The sequence below is a fragment of the Rhinopithecus roxellana genome, chromosome 5 (genome assembly GCF_007565055.1).
Source record: "Rhinopithecus roxellana isolate Shanxi Qingling chromosome 5, ASM756505v1, whole genome shotgun sequence".
NCBI classification, from domain to species: Eukaryota; Metazoa; Chordata; class Mammalia; order Primates; family Cercopithecidae; genus Rhinopithecus; species Rhinopithecus roxellana.
The window spans coordinates 14,584,868-14,610,606 of NC_044553.1; the positions used below are offsets into that span (position 1 = coordinate 14,584,868).

The 25,739-nt window shown below is 39.4% G+C and overlaps 1 protein-coding gene across 1 annotated transcript in view; it reads left to right on the forward strand.

Annotated features, from left to right (window-relative positions):
* Positions 1-3,673: 3,673 nt before the first annotated feature.
* ACTR10 (actin related protein 10) overlaps positions 3,674-25,739 on the forward strand; it is a 35,796-nt gene continuing 13,730 nt past the window's right edge. Inside the window, exons 1-8 of the mRNA XM_010357689.2 lie at positions 3,674-3,992; positions 6,567-6,639; positions 11,563-11,645; positions 12,666-12,774; positions 14,995-15,102; positions 17,260-17,327; positions 18,843-18,922; positions 23,568-23,603. Of these exons, the coding sequence (XP_010355991.1) occupies positions 3,916-3,992; positions 6,567-6,639; positions 11,563-11,645; positions 12,666-12,774; positions 14,995-15,102; positions 17,260-17,327; positions 18,843-18,922; positions 23,568-23,603 (634 nt within the window). The 5' untranslated portion in view covers positions 3,674-3,915. The remainder of the gene's footprint in view (positions 3,993-6,566; positions 6,640-11,562; positions 11,646-12,665; positions 12,775-14,994; positions 15,103-17,259; positions 17,328-18,842; positions 18,923-23,567; positions 23,604-25,739) is intronic.

Consider the following 25,739-nt stretch of genomic DNA (forward strand, 5'->3'; position numbering starts at 1 on the left):
TTAAGCAGCCCACGCTGCTGCTCTGCCTATGAGTAGCCATTCTTTTATTCCTTTACTTTCTTAATGTATTTGTTTTCATTTTACTCTATGGACTTGCCCTGAATTATTTCTTGTGCGAGGTGTAAGAACCCTCTTGGGGTCTGGATTGAGACCCTTTTCCAGTAACAGTAACACTTAACTCATAAAGTTGTTGTGAGGAATAAATGGGATTATGTATAGCAAGGAGAGCTAGCAAATAGAACTCAACAAATATTATCTCTAGCTGTATCTATGGGAGTGGAAGAGATTGGCAAAGGAGAGGGTGTACAATAAGAAAAGAGGTTCAAGAGCAGAACCATGGAGAACACCAACATTTCGCTTGTGTGCTGGGTTGAATACTGTCCTCCCCAAAATTCTTGTGCACCAGTAATCTTAGAATGTGACTATATTTGGAATTAGATCCTTTGCAAATGTAATCAAGTTAAGATGAAGTCATACTGGGTTAAGATGGACCCTAAGCCAGTAACTGATATCCTTAGAAGAGGGAGGCTGGGCACAGAGGCTCATGCCTGCAATGCCAGCACTTCGGGAGGCTAAAGCGGGTGGATCACTAGAAGTCAGGAGTTGAGACCAGCCTGACCAACATGGCAAAACCCCGTCTCTAGTGAAAATACAAAAAATTAGCCAGGCATGGTGGCAGGTGCCTGTAATTCCAGGCACTATCTACTTGGGAGGCTGAGGCAGGAGAATCGCTTGAACCCAGGTGGCGGAGGTTGTAGTGAGCTGAGATCGTGCCACTGCACTCCAGCCTGGGTGACAAGAGTGAAACTCCATCTCAAAAAATAATAATAAAATAAAAATAAACAAGAAGAGAGAAATTTGTTCAGCAAATACAGAATTAAAAAAAAGAAAAACAATTAAGAAAAAAGGAGGGAAATTGACACAGAGACAAACAGAAGGAAACTCATGTGAAGACACAGGGAGGAGTACATAATGCGAAAACTGCAGAGGCACAGGGAAGAAGGCCAAGTGATGACAGAGGCAGAAATTGGAGTTGTGTATCTAGAAACAAAGGAACACCAAGGATTGCCGGCAACCACCAGAAGCTAGGAAAAGGCAAGAAAGAAGGTCGGGTACGGTGGCTCACGCCTGTTATCCCAGCACTTTGGGAGGCTGAGGCTGGCAGATCACCGGAGCTCAGTAGTTCAAGACCAGCCTGGGCAACATGGTGAAACCCCTCTCTACAAAAAATACAAAAACTAGCCAGGCAAGGTGGCACGTGCCTGCAGTCCCAGCTACTTGGGAAGGTGAGGCAGAATAGCTTGAGCCCAGTCTGGAGTGCAGTGAGCCAAGGTTGCACCACTGCACTCCAGCCTGGATGACAGAGAGAGACCCTGTTTAAAAACAAACAAACAAAAAAAAAAAAACTGGCCAGGTGCAGTGGCTCACACCTGTATTCCCAGCACTTTGGGAGGCCGAGGCGTGGTGGTACGTGCCTGCAATCCCAGCTACTAGGGAGGTTGAGACAGGAGACTCGCTTGAACCCAGGGGGCTGAGGTTGTGGTGAGCTGAGATCACGCCATTGCACTCCAGCCTGAGCAACAAGAGCGAAACTGTGCCTCAAAAAAAAAAAAAAAAAAAAGGCTCGGCAGGGACTTTGAGAAGCCAGGGCAGGCGGATCACCTGAGGTTAGGAGTTTGAGACCAGCCTGGCCAACATGGTGAAATCCCATCTTTACTAAAAATAAAAAAAATTAATAAAAATAAAAATAGCCAGGCATGGTGACAGGCGCCTGTAATCCCAGCTGCTCGAGAGGCTGAGGCGGGAGAATCACTTGAACCCGGGGAACAGACGCTGCAGTGAGCTGAGATCGAACCTGGGCAACAGACCAAGACTCCAGCTCAAAAAAAAAGAAAAAAAAAAAAAAGACAAGAAAGGATCCTCCTCAAGAGCCTTCAAAGAGGACATGACCTTGCTCTTGCTGACACCTTGATTTCTGACTTCTCACCTCCAGAAGTGTGAAAGAATAAATTTTTGTTGCCTCAAACCACCATTTGTGGTACTTTGTTACAGCAGTCCCTAGGAAACAAACACAGCTGGTGAGCTGTCATGGAAAACATAGAATGGGTAATAACAACACTTCATCATTTCAATAGTTTCAGAAACAATTTCAAATTGATCCTTACAAATACCTTGTGAAGCAGCAGAACAGTTTACAGATAAGGAAGTGGATGATCAGAGGTATTAGGGACCTGACAGAAAGTGGCAGAAACAGAATCTGAACCCAAGTGAGGGGTCCTATTCAAATACTCTGACCCTATTAAGCAAAAAATTTAATCTCTTCCCACGTTTCTTACAGTTTTCTTCCTCATGATAACTCCAACTTCATCGTCCTATCTCCGGCAATTTGCTTTCAAGGAGGATCATTGATCAGTAATTTGGACTTAAACATGAATTTTACTAATACCGCATTCCAAATTTCTGCATTGTTACAGCATTAGTTTTTGTTATGGAAATAGCTTATTCCCAACTACCCCACTAACTCTTGTTACCAACCATTAGAGTAGGGCTTTTTTTTTTTTTTTTTTTTTTTTTTTTTTTTTTTTGAGAGAGACAAGCTCTCACTCTGTTGTTGCCCAGGCTGGAGTGCAGCGGCACAATCCTGACTCACTACAGCCTTAGACTTCTTGGGCTCAAGGATCCTCCCACTTCAGCCTCCCAAAGTGCTGGGATTACAGATGTGAGTCACTGCGCTCAGATAGCTGGGACCATCTTAATACAGTATAACCTCATCTTAACTTGATTGCATCTGCCAATACTCTATTTCCAAATAGGGTCACATTCTGAGGTTCCCAGTGGACAAGAATTTTGGGAGGACGTTCAACCCAGTACGTCAGCTAAATATTGCTATTCCTCACCGATTTACCCTTGAACCTCTTTTCTTATTGTACAGCCTCTCCTTTGACAGTCTTTTCCACTCCTATGCATAGATACAGTTAGAGCTAATATTTGCAGAAAAAAATATTTTCACAGAAAGCTGTGAACTGACAAAGATGTAAACAGTAATGTAAATGTTAAAAGTAACAGCAACAACAGCAATTACTTTTGCACCAACCTAATAGGGGCCTTTGCTTCAATGCTCCTTCTACTAAACCATCCCGACCGCTCCTCCATAGATAGATTCACAGATGCTACTTTAGCTTAATTCTGGAGTAAAATAAAAACTTTCAGAAAGACTACTAACTAAAGCATGGTCTGTATGTATTATTCTCTAAAGCATCAGTAGCATAGGCTTTGCAATTAGGAAGTCTGTGGGTTTGCTCCTGGCTCTGCCGTGGGACGCCGGGAAAGTTAATCTCTCTGAGCGTCGGTTCCCACAGATAAGAAAACACATATTCTTGGTATTTCTTGAGAAGATTAAATATTAGGCAAAACGCTTAGCACAGAACAGTGGCTCAGCATCTTTTGCCCCCCAAGAGCGTGAATCAGAGCTTTGGGTTTGCGTCGTCTCTCGGGGACCCCCGCGCCGCCAGGTCCTCAGGGACCTTTTCAAAGTGAGCTGAGGCCGAACCTCTTCACAGCCGCCCGTGGGTGCGGCTTTGGGGCGTGGTGGGCGGGAATGACAGGGAGGCCGGCTCCGCCCCCTCGGGGCGCCCGGCGCGCCTGATCGCCACGGCCTCCGCACACCCGCACTCGGATTCGCGCCTGCCAGCGCCTCTTTTCCCCTAGTCCTGGAGACGGCCGCACCTGCAAGAATTTTGGTTCAACGCGGGGTGAGGCACAGCCTTGGACAGCCCGGGTCCGGCGCGCCGCCGCCGCTCGTGGCCCCCGCCGCCGCCGCCGCCCGAGCGCCGGAGCCCCAGCCCCGCCCCCCGAGCGCCGAGGCTTGTTCGCGGCGGAGACTGCGACCCTCTTCTCTCAGTCTTCCTTACTACCATGCCGCTCTACGAGGGCCTGGGGAGCGGCGGAGAGAAGACAGCGGTCGTGATCGACCTGGGAGAGGCCTTTACCAAGTGAGTGGCCGTGACGCCAGCTGTGTTCGACCCGAGGGGAGGGCGGGTGGCCGAGCCCCAGGCACTGCCTGGATCCTCATCGCCGACTCGCTGGGCAGCTCCGGGCCTTCCCTTTTCTTCAACCAGCGCCCTTGCAAATAACAACCCTTATTATTTCCTCCATGGGCAATGCGAATTCGAGGATCGGAGTCTGACTCCCAGAGAGGCCCAGGAAGCTTCGATTGAATTGCCCTCTTCGCCGCCCCTTGTCATCACCCCAAACCCAACAAACCCTTTGGAATCATCTGCGTAGGGGATGACAACCGTGACCTAGACCCCGCTTACCCTGGGCTCATCAGATGTGGAAGGCAGCCAACGGAATGTAAATGTTCGAGGACGTATTTCATCATAAAATATTGAACGGAGCTTATTTTGGTGCTGAAAATGCAAAGATGTTTCAGACAGGGCTCTCGCTCCTCGGGAATTAGGGAGACTGGGCACATTAAGAGGTGAAACCCTACAGATAACACTCTGGAAATCCTTTGTTGGCTCCCCTAAACTCTAGGGTTAGATTTGACATGTTTTAAACAAACCAACGTGTAAACACTAGAGAGGAGTTTCTCGACCCTTTCGGATGGCATAGTTCTCTTTAATGGCTGGATGAAAACCACAAATGCACAAACCCTAAGATATTTACACACAGTTTCAGGGAATTGGCAGACAGTCATTGTGGTCCTGGGACCCCAGATTAAGAGTCTTTGTGATGGGCTCAACAGAGAGGGAAGTAACAGGCAATTACATCATATATGTGTTTATGAAAATGAAACATTTGAAAAATCTTTTTGTATCTCTAGGCACTTCCTGACGTATAGTAGGTATTTAATAACTGTTTATTCACTAAGTGTTTAAAAGAGCCTATTTAAAAATTGGACCTCAGGAACTCCAGAATTGGATTAAACATAGTCCTTGGTTAATGACATTCTCTTATTGTTCTATGCAAGACCCTTACTTATTTGTATTTTCTTATAAAAATTATTTTGAAAGCATAATAAGCAGTATGAGGCTTCTATTCAAAGATAATTATTTTGGCTGTACTTGGAAGAAATAAGCAGAAAGCTATATTTGAAAAAGACAGCAGGAGGATGGTAAGATAAATATATGAAGTAAAAAAAAGAAATTGAAGTCTAATGGCTTGCATTCTGAGATGTTTGAGGAGCACTGATGCAAGGAAACATGGAGATGGGAATAGGAGGAGATGGAGATAATTATTTGGGAATACGAGGAGAGCAGTACCAAAAACTAGACAGGACAAGAAGACAGGGTGTTAAGACTAAACTAGTATGATGATCATTTTTAGCAACGTTTTTAGCAAAATTTTGTTTTACTAACATGAAACAAAAATGGAAATAGCTAAATACTCAAGAGCATCGTTTTTAAAATAATGAAATAATGCAGTTTTAAAAATGATACTGTAATCCCAGCACTTTGGAAAGCTGAGGCGGCCCGATCACTTGAGCCCAGGAGTTCGAGACCAGCCTGGGCAACATGAGGAAACCCAACTCTATAAAAAATACAAAGTTTAGCCGGCCATAGTGTTGTGCCGAAATCGTAGCACTTTGGAAGGCCGAGGGGGAAAGATCGCTTGAGCCTGGAGGCGGAGGCTGCAGTGAGCTGAGTTTGTGCCACTGCACTCCAGCCTGGGCGACAGAGCGAGACCTTGCCTCAAAAAAAAAAAGTGAAAATGATAGCAATGAAGATTACGTTAATATGGGCAGAAGCTTACCATATGAGTTAATTATGTATGAAGTGTGATTATAACTTTGTCAAATATGTATGCATAATCATAAGAAGACTGAAAGTGAATATACCAATATGGGAGCTAACAATATTAGAATGATGGAATTATGAGTGATACAGATGAATTATATGAATGAAGTCAGGTAATGTAGTACAGATTCAGAGTTATAGACATGTCTTGCCTAAAATTCTGCTAAAATTAACAACTAGGAAAAAAGTTGGCCGGGCACAGTGGCTCACGCCTGTAATCCCAGCACTTTAGGAGGCCAAGGCGGGCGGATCACGAGGTCAGGAGATTGAGACCATCCTGGCTAATACGTTGAAACCTCTTCTCTACTAAAAATACAAAAAAAAAAATTAGCCGGACGTGGTGGTGGGCGCCTGTAGTCCCAGCTACTCGGGAGGCTGAGGCAGGAGAATGGCGTGAACCCGGGAGGTAGAGCTTGCAGTGAGCCTAGATCTTTTGCCACTGCACTCCAGCCTGTGTGACAGAGCCAGACTCCATCTCAAAAAAAAAAAAAAAAAAAAAAAGTAAATGCTGCCTTAAAATATTACATTAGTTTTTTTGAGTATCACTAATTTGATAGAATTTTTTTCTGTTAATACACAAGCATTAATAAATAGTATTAACTTATTAGTTTTGTGGAGTGATTTTTTTTTAATCCCTTTAAATACATCAGAGGTATTTTCAAATGCTATTGTGGCCATTGTTTTGAAATGAATACAGGGAAAATTGGTTTCTGTGACAAATATTTAAAAGAATACTGTAAGTTGTTTCAATTTTCCATTTATTTGCAGGTGTGGATTTGCCGGAGAAACTGGTCCAAGATGTATAATTCCTAGTGTGATAAAAAGAGCTGGCATGCCTAAGGTATTTAAAAAAAAACAAATTAGCAAAATAAATACGGTGCTATAAAATATTTTAAAATATGACTTCAAGTAAGATTGATTAAAACAGTACCAAAGGCCGGGCGTAGTGGCTCATGCCTTTAATCCCAGTGCTTTGGGAGGCCGAGGCAGGTGGATCACCCGAGGTCAGGAGTTTGAGACCAGCCTGGCCAAGATGGTGAAACCCTGTCTCAACTAAAAATACAGAATTAGCCGGGCGTGGTGGCACATGCCTGTAGTCCCAGCTATTCGGGAGGCTGAGGCAGGAGAATCGCTTGAACCCGGGAGGTGGAGGTTGCAGTGAGCTGAGATCGCGCCATCGCACTCCAGCCTGGGGGGCAAGAGCGAAACTCCGTCTCAAACAAACAAACGAACAAAAACAGTACTAAATATATACTTTATGGCTATATTTCCAAGGAAATGTTTCTCTTTTTAAATCAACTTTATTAAGGTCTAATTTTGCACACCATAAGTATATCATGTTGTACAACTACCACCACAAACCACTTTTAGAATATTTTCATCACTCCAGTAAAATCCCTAATACCCATTTACAATTAAATTCTCATTGCTGTCCTCAGCCCATTAGGGGGTACCTTCTGTTGATATAGATTTGTGTTTTGTGTACATTTTATGTAAATGGAATCATATATCAAGAGAAAAAATTTAACCTCAGTAAAATACTTTTATAAGTCTTATAACCACTGAATTATTTTATTCTTATTTATAACATATCAGATATTTATTCCCTTATTTATAGTTTCAAAACCCAAAGAATTTTGAAAATAGACTTTTAAAAAGTTTCTTGCCACAGCTAGAAATTACAGATTTAAGTACAGATTTAATCTCATGGTAGATTAGAAATTACAACCAGTAGAAGGAATGACTTTGCATGCTATAAAATTCACTTGTTAAAAAATGAGATGTAGCTGTTACCATAGTAACATTACATATGCATTCCAGAAAATACCTTTGTTCTGCAAAATGGTACATTTTAAAAAGCAAAACAAAACAGGCTTATGGGAAAAATAAGATTGAGGTAGACCATACAAAACCTATGTAACTTTGTAATCAAGAGTACTAGCAAAAACAATAATTGATGCCTCCACAAAATTTGAATAGGATTGGCAGGCAGCTGAGTGTGGCTGGAGGCTATCTTAGGGAATATTAAAAATAAAATCGTGGGCTGGGCATGGTAGCTCACGCCTGTAATCCCAACACTTTGAGAGGCCGAGGTGGGCAATCACGAGGTCAGGAGATGGAGACCATCCTGGCTAACACGGTGAAACCCCATTGCTACTAAAAAAAAAAAAACCCAAAAATTCAGCCAGGCGTGGTGGCGGATGCCTGTAATCCCAGCTACTCAGGAGGCTGAGGCAGGAGAATGGTGTGAACCTGGGAGGCAGAGCTTGTAGTGAGCCGAGATTGTGCCACTGCACTCCAGCGTGGGTGACAGAGCGAGACTCCGTCTCAAAAAAATAAAATAAAATACAATTGTGGAGGTGGTGTGCACCTGTAGTCCCCAGCTACTCGGGAGGCTGAGGTGGGAGGATCACTTGAGCTCAGGACGTTGAGGCTGTAGTGAGTCAAGATCGCACCACCGCACTCCACCATGGGCGACAGAGTGAGACCCTGTCTCAAAAATAAACAAATGAAAATAAAATGAAGTCATGGATTGAAAATGTTAGCCAGTGGGTTCTGATTCAATGCAGATGATAGCAAGCTCTGAGCCAGTGGGACTGTTATTAAGTAGCGACTAGGAGAAAATGCAACCCAATAGAGTCATGGATCCACTTTGAGGCAAGAATTGCTGGTGTAGGGAGTTATTTAAACTTCTTTTATGAATAGATCTGGAAGCATTATCTACCTATGTGATAACTGAGTTGATGACTTTCTTTTTCTTGATGAAGGTTATAATTCTATTGTAATTTTAGCTTGTCTAATATTAACTAATACAACTATAACATTCTGACATTATTTCGTTTTTTAGCAATCGCATATGAGCATATTTGGTTTTATAAAAACACATGTTGACCGGACGCAGTGGCTCATGCCTGTAATCCCAGCACTTTGGGAGGCCGAGGCGGGCGGATCACCTGAGGTCGGGAGTTCGAGACCAGCCTGACCAACATGGAGAAACCCCGTCTCTGCTAAAAATACAAAATTAGCCGGGCGTGGTGGCACATGCCTGTAATCCCAGTTACTCGGGAGGCTGAGTCAGGAGAATCGCTTGAACCCGGGAGGTGGAGGTTGCGGTGAACCGAGATCAGCCATTGCACTCCAGCCTGGGCGACAAGAGCGAAACTCCATCTCAAAAAACAAAACAAAAAAAACACAAGTTATAGCAGAATAGACAAGACCAGCAGTTTATATCAGCAGTTTATATTTGGCATTGACATACATCAGAAATTTTTTTTTTTTTTGAGACGGAGTCTCACTTTGTTGCCCAGGCTGGAGTGCAGTAGTGCAATCTTGGTTCACTGCAAGCTCTGCCTCCCGGGTTCCTGCCATTCTCCTGCCTCAGCCTCCCGAGTAGCTGGGACTACAGTCTCCCGCCGCCACGCCCAGCTAAAGTTTTGTATTTTTTGGTAGAGATGGGGTTTCACCGTGTTAGCCAGGATGGTCTCAATATCCCGACCTCATGATCCGCCCGCCTCGGCCTCCCAAAGTGCTGGGATTACAGGTGTGAGCCACCGCACTTGGCCCAGCAATCTTTTTAATTATACTTGATTAAGGAATCATTTCATCGCTTTAAAAATTTTCTACAAATCCTTGGACAAGCCAGAAATATGGTAGATATTGGTGGTTTGATGTTCGAAAATGTGTTGGAAGCCGGGTGTGGTGGCTCACACCTGTAATCCCAGCACTTTGGGAGGCTGAGGTGGCCAGATCACTTGAGGCCAGGAGTTTGAGCGTAGCCTGGCTAACATGGTGAAACCCCATCTCTACTAAAAATACAAAAATTAGCCAGGTGTAGCGGCAGGCACCTGTAATCCCAGCTACTTGGGAAGCTGAGGCAAGAGAATCGCTTGAACCTGGGAGGTGGAGGTTGCAGTGAGCTGAGATCACACCGCTGCACTGCACATTTGGCATTACTGTGTTACCAGATAGGTTTCTGACTGGATTAGACCCTGTACATTCTTGTTGCCACTTTTCTTAGTGCTTTGAGCTTTTATATATATATATATATATATTTTTTTTTGAGATGGAGTTTCGCTCCATCACCCAGGCCAGAGTGCAGTGTCGTGATCTGTGTTCACTGCAACCACCTCCTCCCGGGTTCAAGCAATTCTCCTGTCTCAGCCTCCCAAGTAGCTGGGATTACAGGCATGTGCCACCATGCCCAGCCATTTTTTTTTTGGTATTATTAGTGGAGACAGGGTTTCGCCATGTTGGCCAGCCTAGTCTTGAACTCCTGACCTCAGGTGATCCACCCGCCTTGACCTTCCAAAGTGCTGCGATTACAAGCGTGAGCCACCACGCCCGGCCAAGCTTTTATCTTCATTTAAAAAGACAGATACATAAAAAATTATTTATATTTGACTGTATATGGTTTGGAATCTTTAAGCCACATAAAATCAAGAAGTTAGGCTGATGGTCCTTCTTTTGAAAGAGTAAATGAAAAGAGGTCTGCCAATGATACATCAGAGTACTTAGAGCTTTCTGAGGATCATAAGTGAAGCCATTGTTATATATTAGCATTGACTTAGCACTCATGACTTGGTAATATGTATGCAGGCTGTTTTTGTGTTAATGGTGTTCTGTTGTCATTTTTATCACACGTATTTATGAACAACCTACTATGTACCTGGAGTGGAGCTGTAAGCAAGCCAGAAATAGTTCTTGCGCATGGAGCTTATAGTCTAGCAGAAAGGGGGACATTTTACAAGTAATTAAGTGTGGCGATGTTGCAAAAGAGAAGATGCCAGTGTTTTTGGACTAACAGGGGCTAAACCAAGTTGAGTATTTGAGGAAGCCTTTGATGCTTTTTATTCAATGCTGATTTTTTTTTTTTTTTTCTTTTAGACAGGGTCTCACTCTGTCACCCAGGCTTGAGTGCAGTGGCACAATCTTGGCTCACTGCAACCTCTGCCTCCCTGCAACCTCCACCTCCTGGGTTCAAGCGATTCTCCCATGTCAGCCTCTGGAGTGGCTGGGACTACAGGCGCATGCCACCATGCCTGGCTAAATTTTGTATTTTTAGTAGAGACAGGGTTTCACCATGTTGGCCAGGCTGGTCTTGAACTCCTAGCTTCAGGTGATCCACCCTCCTCGGCCTCCCAAAGTGCTGGGAATTTTGTTTGTTTGTTTTTGAGACGGAATCTGGTTCTGTTGCCCAGGCTAGAGTGCAGTGGAGCCATCTCAGCTCACGGCAGCCTCCTCCAGGGTTTTCAAGTGATTCTCCTGCCTCAGTCTCCGGAGTAGCTGGGACTATAGGCACGCACTACCACGCCTGGCTAATTTTTTTATTTTAAGTAGAGACAGTGTTTTACCATGTTGGCCAACCTGGTCCGGAACTCCTGACCTCAAGTGATTCACCCACCTCAGCGCCCCCGAAGTGCTGGGGTTACAAGCATGAGCCACCACACCTGGCCTCAATGCTGATTTTTATCAGTCAAGTCAAAATAATAACTCAGATGGAGGAAAAATGCATGTGAGCAAAGCTCTTTACTTCCTATGAACACACACTTCCATTACCACAGACTAAAACATTCTGCCATCTTAGACATTCCAGTTCTTAAGGATTCCTAATTTAAGAGATTATTGCGTATTTAATTTTTATATTCTCAATACAAATTGCTTTTAATTTATTCCCAGAAAACGCATTAGTAAATAATTACATTTTAATCTTAATTTGATATTATTTTATTAATATAAATTAATAAATCATTTTAATTTTTTACAGCCTGTCAGAGTTGTTCAGTATAATATCAATACAGAAGAATTATATTCCTACCTAAAGGAATTCATCCACATACTATATTTCAGGTAAGAGACATTTTGTTTTCTAACTTTTATGATTAGATAGATTTTCCTAATGCCATAGTGGTAATTGGTTGTATTACATGTGAGGCACCCCCCCCCCCAAAAAAATTGACTTCTATTGCCATTTTTACATGTTTATTTTCAAACTTTTCAAAAATATATTTGAAGACTAGAAAACTGGCAGACTTAAGGAAATATTAAAAATGAAATGTTCATTAATGAAGTGAACTGATAATTAAATTATTCTACATTCATACAGTGAAATACCATGCAGCTCTTAAAAAAGAGTTCTGCATCTGTATGTAGTAGAACAGGAAGGTACTACTTCCTGTGTGTGGTGTGTGGGATACATTGATAAGTGAAATAAGCAAGTTAAAGAACCACATCTATAGAATGAATATTTCTGTTAAAACATACCCCCATACAGTCATAAGAATGAAAAAAATATACAAACTTCTATCAGTGGTAGTTCTGGGTAGTAGGAATGTAAGGTTTTTGTATTGTGCAGGTTTTACATGTCATAATATTTGGAGCTTTGTGAGCATATACTACTGTAACCTAAAAAAAAGAAAATATCACCAGGTGCTGTGGCTCACATCTGTAGTACCAGCTACTTGGGAGACTGAGATCAGGGGGATGGCTTGAACCCAGGAGGCCGAGGTTGCAGTGAGGTGACATTGCACCTCTTCACTCCAACTTGGGCAACAGACCCAGATCCTGTCTCAAAAAAAAAAAAAAAAAAAAAAAAAAAATCTGTGTAATGGCTCAAGTTGGTAATCATAGTAGGCTATAATTTTAGGTTTCTGAGATAAATAAGTTAATGAAGTTCCTAGTACATTGCACGGTACGTAGTAAGAGGTCAGAAATGTTATCTTTCTGGGGTAATAAAATGAAGATGTCTTTTTGTGATAAAGTATCTTAAGCTAAGGTAGTACAGTTTCACTATTCTTAACAAATTGTATGACTTACCAAAATGAATAAAAACTTTTACTTATTTTTAAAGCCAAAACTGTCACTTTTCAGGCATCTATTGGTGAATCCCAGAGACCGCCGAGTTGTGATTATCGAGTCGGTATTATGTCCTTCTCACTTCAGAGAGACACTCACTCGTGTTCTTTTCAAATATTTTGAGGTACCTGTCTTTATATCAAATAAGTAAATTGCTTTTGAAATAAAAAGTGAAGCAGTAAAAGTCTTACTAGTTTTTAGGGACTCTTTCTTCCCTTTTTTTTGTTGGTAGATACTCAAAACTTAAACTAATAAAAGCCTTCATATTTTGTCTCTTTTATTTTATATGGCACACAGTGTAGTTGGGGAACCAGATGACAGAAGATTCTTCAAATTGGCCATTTATTTTCTTCCTTTGTGTGGTTATTTCATGCTTTAGCATTTCATCCAACACTTACATAATTGGAGATTTCTTTTTATTACTGTTTGTTATTTATTTTAATATAGGTTTTTCTATTTGGGGACTTTTTTTCAGAATTAAAAGGTATATTCTGTGCTGTGGACTTTGTGATGTGTTTCTTCCAGATCTTTCTAGCTTCCATTGTTTAGTTATACTGTTCTGAATTTTGTCATTTTAGGCTTCAAATTCCTTTGAAATGGAATATTCAGTGTCTCCTTTAGAGTAAGTCAGTAATGCCAGGGATGAGACTTGCCTCATGATATAAGTAGTATTACCTGTAGCTTTGATTTTATAGGAGTCAGGATTATTTTATGACCAAGAATATGTTTTAAGATTAGTGTATTTCATAGACCAGAATCTTAATTATTCAAATTTTTTTTAATCTCTGCCTTGAAATTTAGGTTTTATCAGCAAGGGAAAATGAAAGATTATATGTGTTAAGTATATAAGAAATTTAGCACATATAAATGTATTTTCTTACATTCTACTGAATTCAAAACATACCTAATACCAAAAATCACAATGTCTTTATGAGGTAAAGGCACTTAATATTTCTAAGTTGTAGTTTTGTAAAGCAGGTACAGGGAATCAGGTTGCATAGCCTCCAGTACTTACTGATGTCATGAGTCCAGGAATTTCATTTGCAGTAGGGAGAACATAAAGCAAAACAAGAAGTTGTGTCAGCTGTTATCTGAATAAAGTGGAATATTCTCTGTATTTATAATTAGAGTTTGTGTTAATATCCTTATCTTCTATATGACTGGAATACCTGCTTTATCTATTTAGATAAGGGAAATATAGCCATTATTTTGTCTGCCATTCAATTATGATGGACTCTCATATTTTGATTGAATATCTAGTATTTGGGATGCAACCAGATCTGGCAAATTCTTACTGAAAAAAATGTCGCACAGAGCCAACTATTTGTATATTGTGTTCTTTGGTTTAACTTTAACTGCCAATTATAGTTTGATTAGCCAGATGTGGTGGCATGCATCTATAGTCCCAGCTACTCAGGAGACTAAGGTGGGAGGATTGCTTGAGCCTAGGAGTTCGAGGCTGCAGTGAGCTGTGATTGCACCACTGTACTCCAGCCTGGGCAATGGAGCAAGACTTTGTCTCTAAGAAAAAAATAAAAATTTAAATAAAAAAGAAAAAGTAAAATTATGTAGTTTATATTACAAACTTTGCAAATAAAGATAATAAAGAATTTTTTTTCTCTATTTTCATCTTAATGGTAAGGGCATCTCTCTATTTTTTTAATTTAGCATCTTCCTCTAAATTTATGTTTCTAGAACTCTTCTTTCTCTCTCTCTCTCTTTTTTTTTTTTTTTTTTTTTTTTTTAAGACAGAGTCTTGCTTTATTGCCCAGGCTGAAATGCAATGGTATGATCTCGGCTCACTGCAACCTCCGCCTCCTGGGTTCAAGCAATTCTCCTGCCTCAGTCTCCCTAGTAGCTGAGATTACAGGCAGATGCCATGACACCCAGCTCATTTTTGTAGTTTTAGTAGAGACGAGATTTCACCATATTGGTCAGGCTGGTTTCGAACTCCTGACCTCAGGTGATCCACCCGCCTCAGCCTCCCAAAGTGCTGAAATTACAGGCATGAGCCTCTGTGCCCGACCTCTAGACCTCTTCTTTTATTCCCTTCAATTTTCCCTTCCAAAAGAGGACAAGAATAAAGAAAAATGCCTCTTAATTGTCATTTTGGAATGAAACAGTTGAGCTGTTTTTATTACAGTGTATTTTGGTTATTGAGTGAATTTATATAAATCAACAAACTAGTTCTTAATTACTCTCATAAGATGGTGGAGTAGGTATCAACAAATAAGTTAATATAATGTTCCTGTGAATTTTTTCAAATATATTTGAATATAAGGCAAATACCTTCAAATAATGACACTCATTCTGATTTTGTTGTTTTGATTTCGTTATTTTCTAGGTTCCATCCGTCTTGCTTGCTCCAAGTCATCTAATGGCTCTTCTGACGCTTGGAATTAATTCTGCCATGGTCCTAGATTGTGGATATAGGGAAAGCCTGGTGTTACCCATATCTTTTTTGTCATCCAGCCAACTTTGGAGTTTTTACTCTACTTTAACTAAAATAATTAGGCTAATTACAAATGATTTGTATTGTACTGAACTATTTTAGGTTACTATGTACAAATATGAATTTCAATGTGGAAAAAGTTCACAGGATTGTAAGACTTAAATTTACTTTTTGTAGAAGTTACTATCATTTGGTCCCAGGATATACTCCAGGAGTATACCTCATGAATATTACGTTCAGTTTTTAAAAGAAAAATCAGGATGTGTCAAGTTGACTAGGATAGTCAAGTTTTAAGAAAAAAATCATACAAAGGGTAATTGGAGAAACTGAAATGAGAACATTCAATCCAGAAAGATTTCAATAGCTGAAGAGCTCACTGGCGCCTGTATTCCCAGCTACTCCGGAGGCTGAGGCAGGAGAATGACATGAACTCCATCCTGGGCAACAGACCGAGACTCCGCCTCCAAAAAAAAAAAAAGAAAAATACGTTTTTCTTTTCTTTTTTTTTCTTTTTTTTTTTTTTTAGTCTCCAGAGGCTTTCATGAAGGCAGTATGCCTTAGTGTTTACAAGCTTGGGTTTTAGAATCAAATACACAGTAAGTGCAAATTTCAAGTTATGCTTCTTACTACTTGGTCAGGTAGCTTAATCTCTTCGGGCTTCAGTTTCTTTATAAATTGGGGATTATAATATTTCCATCTCATAGAAGAGTTGTGTTAGTTGAGTGACGTAATATATATAAAGTGTTTAGCATACATAGGATTTGGCACATAGTAATTTTCTTAGTACGTGCTGTGGTTTTTATGTCATTGACCATAGGCCAGAACTTACTAGTAATTCAAGCTATCCCAGAATGGAATTACTGACCATATAAACTAGTACATTTCTTTCCATTATAAATATTTAAGCGGAGTATAGATAAGCATCTCTTAGACTTGTCGTAGTGGACATTGCTTTATTGAAAAGGATGTTGACGTGCATGAATGTAAGACTCTTGCAATTTTGAGATCTACATGTATATTTATTAGAAAAAATATTCATGGAAGGAAATTAAGAATCATTAACTTCTAAGGAATTTAATCAAGCAGTAGTGTTTTTTAGTGTAAAGTACTTTGTGTTTCATTCTTAACTGTGCAACATGAGTAGTATTATTCTCATTATATAAATGAGAATATTGAGAGTTGGGATGGGTAGTTGACTCCTCTTCTTATGAACATGTAGCCAGGATATAAACCCATGTCTGTTTCCAAAGCTGATGCTCTTACCAATATACTTAGCAAACACACAGTAAATATTGTTTACTTCCCTCAACTCTGTCCTGTAGAAATATAATGTGGACCATGTATGTAATTTAGAGTGTTCTAGGCTGGGCGCCATGGCTCACACATGTAATACTAGCACCTTGGGAGGCTGAGGTGGGCAGATCACCTGAGGCTAAGAGTTTGAGACCAGCCTGACCAACTAGTCAAAACCCCATCTCTACGAAAAATACAAAAATTAGCCGGCTGTGGTGGCACATGCCTGTAATCCCAACTACTCGGGAGACTGAGGCACAAGAATCACTTGAACCTGGGAGGTGGAGGTTGTCCTGAGCCGAGATCGCACCACTGTACTCCAGCCTGGGCTACAGAGTAAGACCCTGTCTCAAAAAAAAGTAAATAGAATTTTCTAAGAGCCACATTTTAAAAGGCACTAGAAAAGATGAAATTAGTAGTATATTTTATGTAACCCAATATATTCAAAATACTCCAATATTCCATCAATACAAAAATTATAATGAAGTATTTTAGTGGGGTTTTTTGGTATTAAAACCTTCTAAATTTGGTATGTAGTTTAGTCTTAGAGCACATCTCAATTCAGACTAGCCATATTTCACGTATTAAGTAGCTACACAGGCCTAGTGGCTACTTTTATCAGATGCCCCAGCTGTATCTAATGAATTGTGCATGGTCATGTGCATATGCGTATTTTTATTGTTTTCTTTGATGAAGAATAAGAAAAAAAAACTTACTCTTTGATTTTTCCGTAACTATGTTAAAAATAAGAAATAAAAATTTGTCACTAAAGCATATTTAGAACAATACTGCAGAAGGTGAGGAAAATATCAAGGAAACCACATTTTATCACCTAAAATAGTAGTATCCTTGACTACTCTATAGATATATGAAGGAATCCCAGTTCTAAATTGTTGGGGAGCACTACCCCTGGGAGGAAAAGCTCTTCACAAGTAAGTTTCTTGGAATTTAACATATTCATTTCACCTGTGTCACAAAAACAGTTGCTAATCTGTTTGTTGATCAGTGATCAATAGAGGGCTTGTGATAAATGGACAGTGAATTTTATTTATTCCACCCTCTATTTGCTTTGAGTATATTGATTTTTTTAAGAATAAACCAGTTTTTTTAATTTTTAATTTTTAATTTTGTGGGTACATAGGTGTATATATTTATGAGGTACATGGGATGTTTTGATATAGGCATGCAATGGGAAATAAGCACATCATGGAGAATGGGGTATCCATCCCGTCAAGCATTTATCCTTTGAGTTACAATCTAATTACACTCTTTACATGATTTTAAAATGTACAATTAAGTTATTGTCTATAGTCACCCTGTCGTGCTATCAAATAGTAGGTCTTACTGTTTCTATTTTTTTGTACCCATTAATTAACCTCACCTCCCATTTATCCCTCCACTATCCTCCCTGGCCTCTGGTAGCCATCCTTCTACTCTCTATGTCCATGAGTTCCATTGTTTTGCTGTTTACATCCCACAAATGAGTGAGAACATATAATATTGGTCTTTCTGTGCGTGGCTTATTTCACTTAACATAATGATCTATAGTTCCATCAGTGTTGTTGCAGATGACTGGATCTCATTCTTTTTTATAGCTGAATAGCACTCCATTGTGTATATTTTTTATTTTTTATTTTTATTTTTTAACTTTTATTAAGTTTAGAGGTACATGTGCAGGTTTATTACATAGGTAAACTTATGTCTTGGGGAAGACCTTTATTGTTATTACTGTTATTGAGATGGAGTCTCACTGTGTCACCCAGGCTGGAGTGCAGAGGCATGATCTCAGCTCACTGCAACCTCCACTGCCTGGGTTCAAGCGATTCTCCTGCCTCAGCCTCCCAAGTAGCTGGGACTACAGGTGCGCACCACCACGCCTGGCTAATTTTTGTATTTTTAGTAGAGATAGGGTTTCACCATGTTGGTCAGGCTGTTCTCAAGCTCCTGACCTCAAGTGATCCACCCGCCTCGGCCTCCCAGAGTGCTGGGATTACAGGCGTGAGCCACCGTGCCTGGCAAGAAGATCATTTTTATTTAAATCATAATAATTGGGCTGGGTGTGGTGGCTCACGCCTGTATTATCCCAGCACTCTGGGAGGCCAAGGCGGGTGGATCACCTGAGGTCAGGAGTTCGAGACCAGCCTGGCCAACATGGCAAAACCCTATCTCTACTAAAAATACAAAAATTAGCTGGGCATGGTGGCGGGCACCTGTAATCCCAGCTACTCGGGAGGCTGAGGCAGGAGAATGACTCGAACCCAGGAAGTGGAGGTTGCAGTGAGCCAAGATTGCACCACTTAACTCCAGCCTGGGTGACAGAGTAAGACTCTGTCTCAAAAAAAAAAAAAAAAGCATAATATTTTATTATGTAGTTAAAAGTATGAAATAAGAAAAGAATATCAGTTTCAATGTTTTAATTCCAGTAACATTTTTTTTTTAAATTTCAGAGAGTTGGAAACTCAACTGTTGGAACAATGTACTGTTGACACAAGTGCTGCTAAAGAACAGAGCCTTCCCTCAGTCATGGGTAAATTCATTTTAATTGGTTTAGGAGTGATTTACACTCTATTTTTATTTCTTCAACTTATAATTTAGGCTTTGCTCCATTGCATGATTATTCTCTTTTCTCCCCATGCCACTCTGATGGCACTGCTTCAACTATAAGCTCACCATTGAACTTTTAATCACCAAATTCAATAGTTTGATTTTAGTCATCCTGTCCAGAACTTTTGATACTGTGGATCATCATGTACTCTTGAATGCTTTCTTCTCCTTGGCTTTCAGGATTCTTTTTTTTAGTAGTTGTCTATTACTTCCCCAAATATTCCTCCGGCTTCCTCTGCTCTTGCTTTCTCTACTGGTATTCCACTAGGGATCTAGTGTTTGTTCTTTCTTTTTCTCTACTGGCTTTTTCAATGTGATCTTACCTACTCCCACAACTTCTACATCTGCATGCTGTTGATTCTCAAATGTGTCACTGGGCCTGATCCCTCTTCTGAACTTGATACTCATATTTCCAACTGATTATTAGAGACTGTGCATGTCTCTAGGCACTTCAAACTTAAGATTTCCAAAAGTGAACACATTATGTCTTTCCTCAAATTCATTTCAATTATTAGATAAAGATAATAACATCTTCCTTGTCTCCCATTTTACAAAATTTGAGTTATCATAGCCTTTCAGTTCTTCTTCAGAAATCTCAGATCTCATTTTTCTTTTTTTTTTTTTTTTTTTTTTGACCTTCCACACCATTGAACACTTGAGAGCAAAGACATTGTTTTAATCTAGGCCCTCATTTCTTGCTTAGATTGTTACAGAAGCCTACTCTCTGGATGGATTCAGTCTGTTTCACACTGTTGCCAGGAATAACTTTCCACAAAATATTTTTATGCTTTTGAGACAGGATCTCACTCTGTTGCCCAGACTGGAGGGCAGTGGTGTGATCTTGGCTCACTGCAGTCTCCACCTCCTGGGCTCAAGCCATTCTTCAATCTCAGCCTCCTGAGTAGCTGGGACTACAGGCGCGAGCCACCACTCCCAGCTAATTTTGGGGGGGTACAATTTTGTAGAGATGGGGTTTCGCCATGTCGTTCAGGCTGGTCTCGAACTCCTGAGCTCAATCCACCAGCCCCCGCCTCCCAAAATGCTGGGATTACGGCCTGAACCACCATGCCCTGCCAGTTTTTCACAAAATAAATATGACTACATTGCTGTTTTGCTTGAGAATTTTTGTAAGCTCCTACAAGTTAAAATCCAAATTATCTATTGGATATAAATGTTTCTTCAAAATCTGAGTTTGTTCTACCTCTTATCCTTAGATCACTAAACTTTATCTTTTGTTCTTTATTAAATCTTCATTAAATTTCTTACAGTTGTCGAGGCACCGTGAGTCCTAGCACAACCCTGTGCTTTCATTTATTCTTTTTCTTTCCCTGGGATGTTTTTCTTTGCCTAGTTGGGTTTTTGATCCCTCTGCATGACTCAGCTGGAATGTCACCTTAACGGTGAAACCTTCCTCATCTTCCCTAAGCAGAATAAATTGCTCCTCTCTGTTAAGCCCTCGGCAGTAGTTTATTATAGCACATATGACACATTCTCATTTGCGTGTTCACTTGCTTGTTTCCCCCAGGAGACTTTGAGGATCCCTGTCTTATTTATTTTTCAATCTGTAGCACCTAGTATAGTGCTGGGGCATTGAATTTATGTTGGAAAGCCAGATTTTCGGGACACTTAGGCATACCTATGTTTTCCTGTTGTTCCTTATTGATAGTTAAGTTAATAGCATTTTTCATTCTGTAGATCCAATTATAGCTTTCAAATTCCAGATAACTTTGTGATGTCTTAGTATATTTTGGTGACAGGTAATTTATAAAAGTTCTTCAAAGATAATAAATTCAGTATAGCATCCCAAGATGTTCTTTGTAAAGGTCTTTAAACCCAGTAATATTTCCATAAAATTTTAAGTGATACATTCTTGGATATTCTTTTTCTAGTCCACCTTGTACTGATTCTAACCTTTCCCTTTAATACTCCTCACAATCTGAGTCTGTGATAGCCATGCAGTCCTACAAAATTGTGGAATCAAATCATATAAATATTTGCCAAAGCACCCACTTAGTAGGATCAGAAATGCAAATATGGCTGGGCACGGTGGCTCACGCCTGTAATCCCAACACTTTGGGAGGCCAAGGTGAGTGGGTCACTGGAGGTCAAGAGTTCGAGAACAGCCTGACCAACATGGTGAAACCCTGTCTCTACATTAAAAAAAAAAAAAAAAAAAAAAATTAACTGGGCATGGTGGCACAGGCCTGTAATCCCAACTACTCGGGAGGCTGAGGCAGGAGAATCGCTTGAACCTGGGAGGTGGAGGTTGCAGTGAGCCGAGATCGAGCCATTGCACTCCAGCCTGGGTGACAGAGGGAGACTCTCTATCTCAAAAAAAAAAAAAAAAAAAAAAAAAAAGAAAATGCACACGAATTTAAAATGTCTCTTTTCCAGGTTCTTAGCAAAGATTACATGTAAGTCTAAGATATGCTTGAGTATCCTTAAGTGAATTTTGAATGAGCCTCTTTCATTTACTGTTTAGAACTTAGTTTAAAATTGAATATATCTTAGTAATTCAAAAAGGCTAAACTAAGTACACCGATTGGAAAAATGTACAGTTTAAACTATATACCAACATGTTATGCTTCTTATTTTCCTAACTGAAATGTAAGTGATTTTTTAGAGCTAGAGCCAGGGAATGCCTCTTATTTCTATTCTTTACTTGCAAAATTTAAATAGTTATGATTATTTGCCCCTTATGATTATTTGCTCCTTATGATTAAGGAGCTCCTTCCCAAAGCAGCATCTACTCTTAGCTAAATTAAACTCTTTATTTCCAGGCCTGCCTTACATTTGCCTAAAGAAAATAGTTTCTCATATTACCAGATTTCTTTGACACATGTTAAAATTTATATAAATGTTCCAGGAGAGAGCATTGAAGTTGTGGAATGCCGTAGGTTTTTGCACTTATTTTTAAATTGCAGGTTCTTACAGTCAAGTTACATTTCTCTCATCTATTTATAACCAGGATTAAATCTTCTGGCATATCTTTATCCTCTTGATAAATTTTAACACTTAAAGATAGGAAATCTTCAAAAATTTTTTATCATGTACTGGCCCCACAGGTAAAATAAAACTTTGAACATATTATAACATAGTATGTCTGTTTGTTTATAAACTATGTATGTACTAGTGTTACTGTATTATGAAACACAAAAGTAAGCCTTTGGAAAGGATGAGATAGTAAAGGTAAAATAACAAATAATTCTAAAGTTATACTTACTAAAGGTAAAAATCTTTTGCCATATAACTAAACATTAAATGTGCTTTTTTTTTTTTTAAATTATGGCTTAACATTTTAATGGTGTGGTTTCTAAGTTTACCTGATTTTAATACTTAATTTTAATGGCTCTCAGAACTGAAAGTTATAGCTGACAACAAATGTAGATCCAGGTGGAAGAAGGCCATAATTATGCTTATTAAATGATTTATTTTCAGCTGTAGATGTCTATCTTCTCTGATACCAATAATTTATTCTTATAAATCAATGAAAATATTTTTACATGTTTTTTCACAATGGGTTAAAAATTCTTTTTTTTTTTTTTGAGTCGAAGTTTTGCTCTTTTTGCCCAGGTTGGAGTGCAATGGCACGATCTCAGCTTACCCCACACTCCTCCTGAGTTCAAGCAGTTCTCTTGCCTCATCCTCCTGAGTAGCTGGGATTACAGGCAAGCACCACCACACCCAGCTTTTTGTATTTTTTTGTAGAGATGAGGTTTCTGCATGTTGGTCAGGCTGGTCTTGAACTCCCGACCTCAGGTGATCCACCCACCTTGGCCTCCCAAAGTGCTGGGATTACAGGTGTAAGCCACCACGCCTGGCCCCAAGGTTAAAAATTCTTAGTTTCGAAGACTTTAGGTTAGAAAATTTTGTTTCTGAGACAGATTTTTGGCAACTAAATTTTATAACAATGGTAACATATCCAAACATTCACTTTCCAAAGGCTCCCTGTATTGCATGAAGATAGATATACTTGGTATCCTTAGGTGAACTTTGAATGAGCCTCTTTCATTTAGTATTTAGAACCTAATTCAAAAAAGAATGAATAGGTACTTTCTCACTCATTTTTAAAATGTCACCTTTACCTTGAAGGAAAAGATCAAAAGACTGTGTGTGGTACATTTTTTTTTTTTTTAAAAGAGTCTCTCTCTTTGCCCAGGGTGGAGTGCAGTGGCGTGATCTCGGCTCACTGCAAGCTCTGCCTGCTGGGTTCATGCCATTCTCCTGCCTCAGACTCCTGAGTAGCTGGGACTACAGGCGCCCGCCATGTGTGTGGTACTTTTAAAAAATATGTTAGCACATTACTGACAACTGTTTATTATCACTGGAAGGATAAACTTGAAACTTCAAATTTTTGCTTCGATTTCCATGGTTTGTCTTGGCTTTGAGTGATGGTATTTCTTCCCTAAAACAAAATTAAATTTTTCTGTTAGACTTTTTAAGAAAATTATAGTAGTTGTATTTTTAAAATTTTTTCTAAATTGAAAAATAGAAATGTGAAGGCAATTTAATAGACTGTTTTTAATTATTATTAAAGTTTTATAATTCTAAATGAAATTTTTTTTTAGGTTCAGTTCCAGAAGGTGTCTTAGAGGACATTAAAGGTAAAGTAAGTTCTCGTTTTTGTCCCTTTCATCCTTAAGTGTTAGTTTAGAGGGCATATGCTTCTAAACAGACAGCTAGAAAATATATTCATAATATACTATCCTAAAAGTATTTAATACGTAGACTATGGGATACTCTAAGTACAAATTCTAATTTTTTTTCACACGTAGGGAAGCTGTGGCATAGTGATGACGTGTTACTGAAGCAGCTTCTGAATTGTATAGAGTATACAGGGTTCAGGGAACCTAGTATTTTGCAGTGTGAAAGAACAGTTAAATTGCTTAAGAAAGCTACTGGTTTGATTAGTATAATGTTTTTTACTCTAGTTTTCTTTATACATTTTTCTAAAACATTCCAAAATTGTGACCAAAGTACCACACAGTACATTGGATTCACCTAAGTGAGATTGCTTCTACTTTGCTAGAGTGAATTACTATGATAATGTTCAAATTAGTATTTTTGTTCACTGAAATAAAATACATTTAAAATATAATCTTCTTCAATACTTGGCATGTCATTAATGTTAATAATTTAGGATGCTTAATAGATAGACAGTAATGGATTTTAGAGTTAAATGAGAGCCGGAGATAATCTATTACAGTTGGGGCTCTGAAATGTTCAGTTATTTGTTCAGTGTCACACAAGTAGGTAGGGTTAGAGCTACGGCTACAAAATACATCTTGCTTTCCATTATATTACTTAATATCTTTTATGTGTTTTAATTACCTAAATTCTTTTCAATTTGTTATAAAATTTCAATCATTTGTACTGCTTATTATAGTAGTTCAAATAATACAGAAATATCTCAGGTAAAATGGTTTCCTTTCCTCTCTTCCATTTCTATCCTCCATGATATAACAATTGTTGACGATGTGGAGTGTTTTCTTTTCATATGGCCTCCAACCTGTGAAACGATGTTTAACTCTACCATTAGTCAGGGAGACATCAGATTGGCAAAAATTTGAAAGACATCTGGTATTAGTGAGATTGTAGGAAAATGAATGTTTATTATTAGTAGTAAGGATTGCAAACTAACCTTTTTGGAAAGCAATCTGGCATATTTATTAAAATTCGAAGTGTGCATCCCATCTAAAAAGGGTTATTGCATGAAGTTTGGTAACTTCATTATAAGGAATGTTATGTAGCTATTAAAAGAAGAGCTAGAGTATTGATTTGGAAGAAGGTCCATAATGTAAAGGAAGAAAGCATGTTGCTGAAGGTATGTACAGTAGAAACCCTTTCTGTTAAAAACAAATATGCAGGCTGGGTGTAGTGGCTAGCCTCTGTAATCCCAGCACTTTGGGAGGCCAAGGCAGGTGAATCACTTAAGCCCAGGAGTTCAAGACCAGCCTGGACAATGTGATGAAACCCTGTCTCTACAAAAAATACAAAAATTAGCCAGGTGTGGTGGTACAGACCTCTAGTCCCAACTATTTAGAGGGGTTGAGGTGGGAGGATCACTTGAACCTGGGATCTCCTGGCGGAGGCTGCAGTAAGCCAAGTTCAGACCACTGCATTCCAGCCTGGGTGACAGAGCAAGACTGTCTCAAAAGAAAACAAAAACAAAAACTAACATGCAGCATACACATATTCATTGTATTGTGTGATCTTGAATTGGGAGGCAGAGGTTGCAGTGAGCCAAGATCATGCCACTGGACTCCAGTGTGGATGACAGAGTGAAACTCTGTCTCAAAAAAGTAAAAATAAAACTACAAAAAATTAGCCAGGCACGGTGGTACACACTTGTAGTCCCAGCTACTTGGAAGGCTGAGGTGGGAGGATCACTTGAATCCCAGAGGCAGAGGTTGCAGTGAGCTAAGATTGCGCCACTACACTCCAACCTGGGCAAGGGAATCTTGACTCCATCTCAAAAACAAAAAAAAGATCTCAAGGCTAGGTATTTACTTTGCTTAGATAGTCACGAGAACTTGAATAAAATATAAAACATACAAGTAGCTTTAGCGCCTAGCTCACTATCTAGCATAGTAGCATATTGTGGATTCTCAACACATGTGGTTTGAATTAGTGAATGAAATTCACTACATAATGTATTATGAAAAGAATTGTGTATAATATATATATCATATCAATATGCATTATATCATATATATTATGCATAATTCTTTTCATAATGT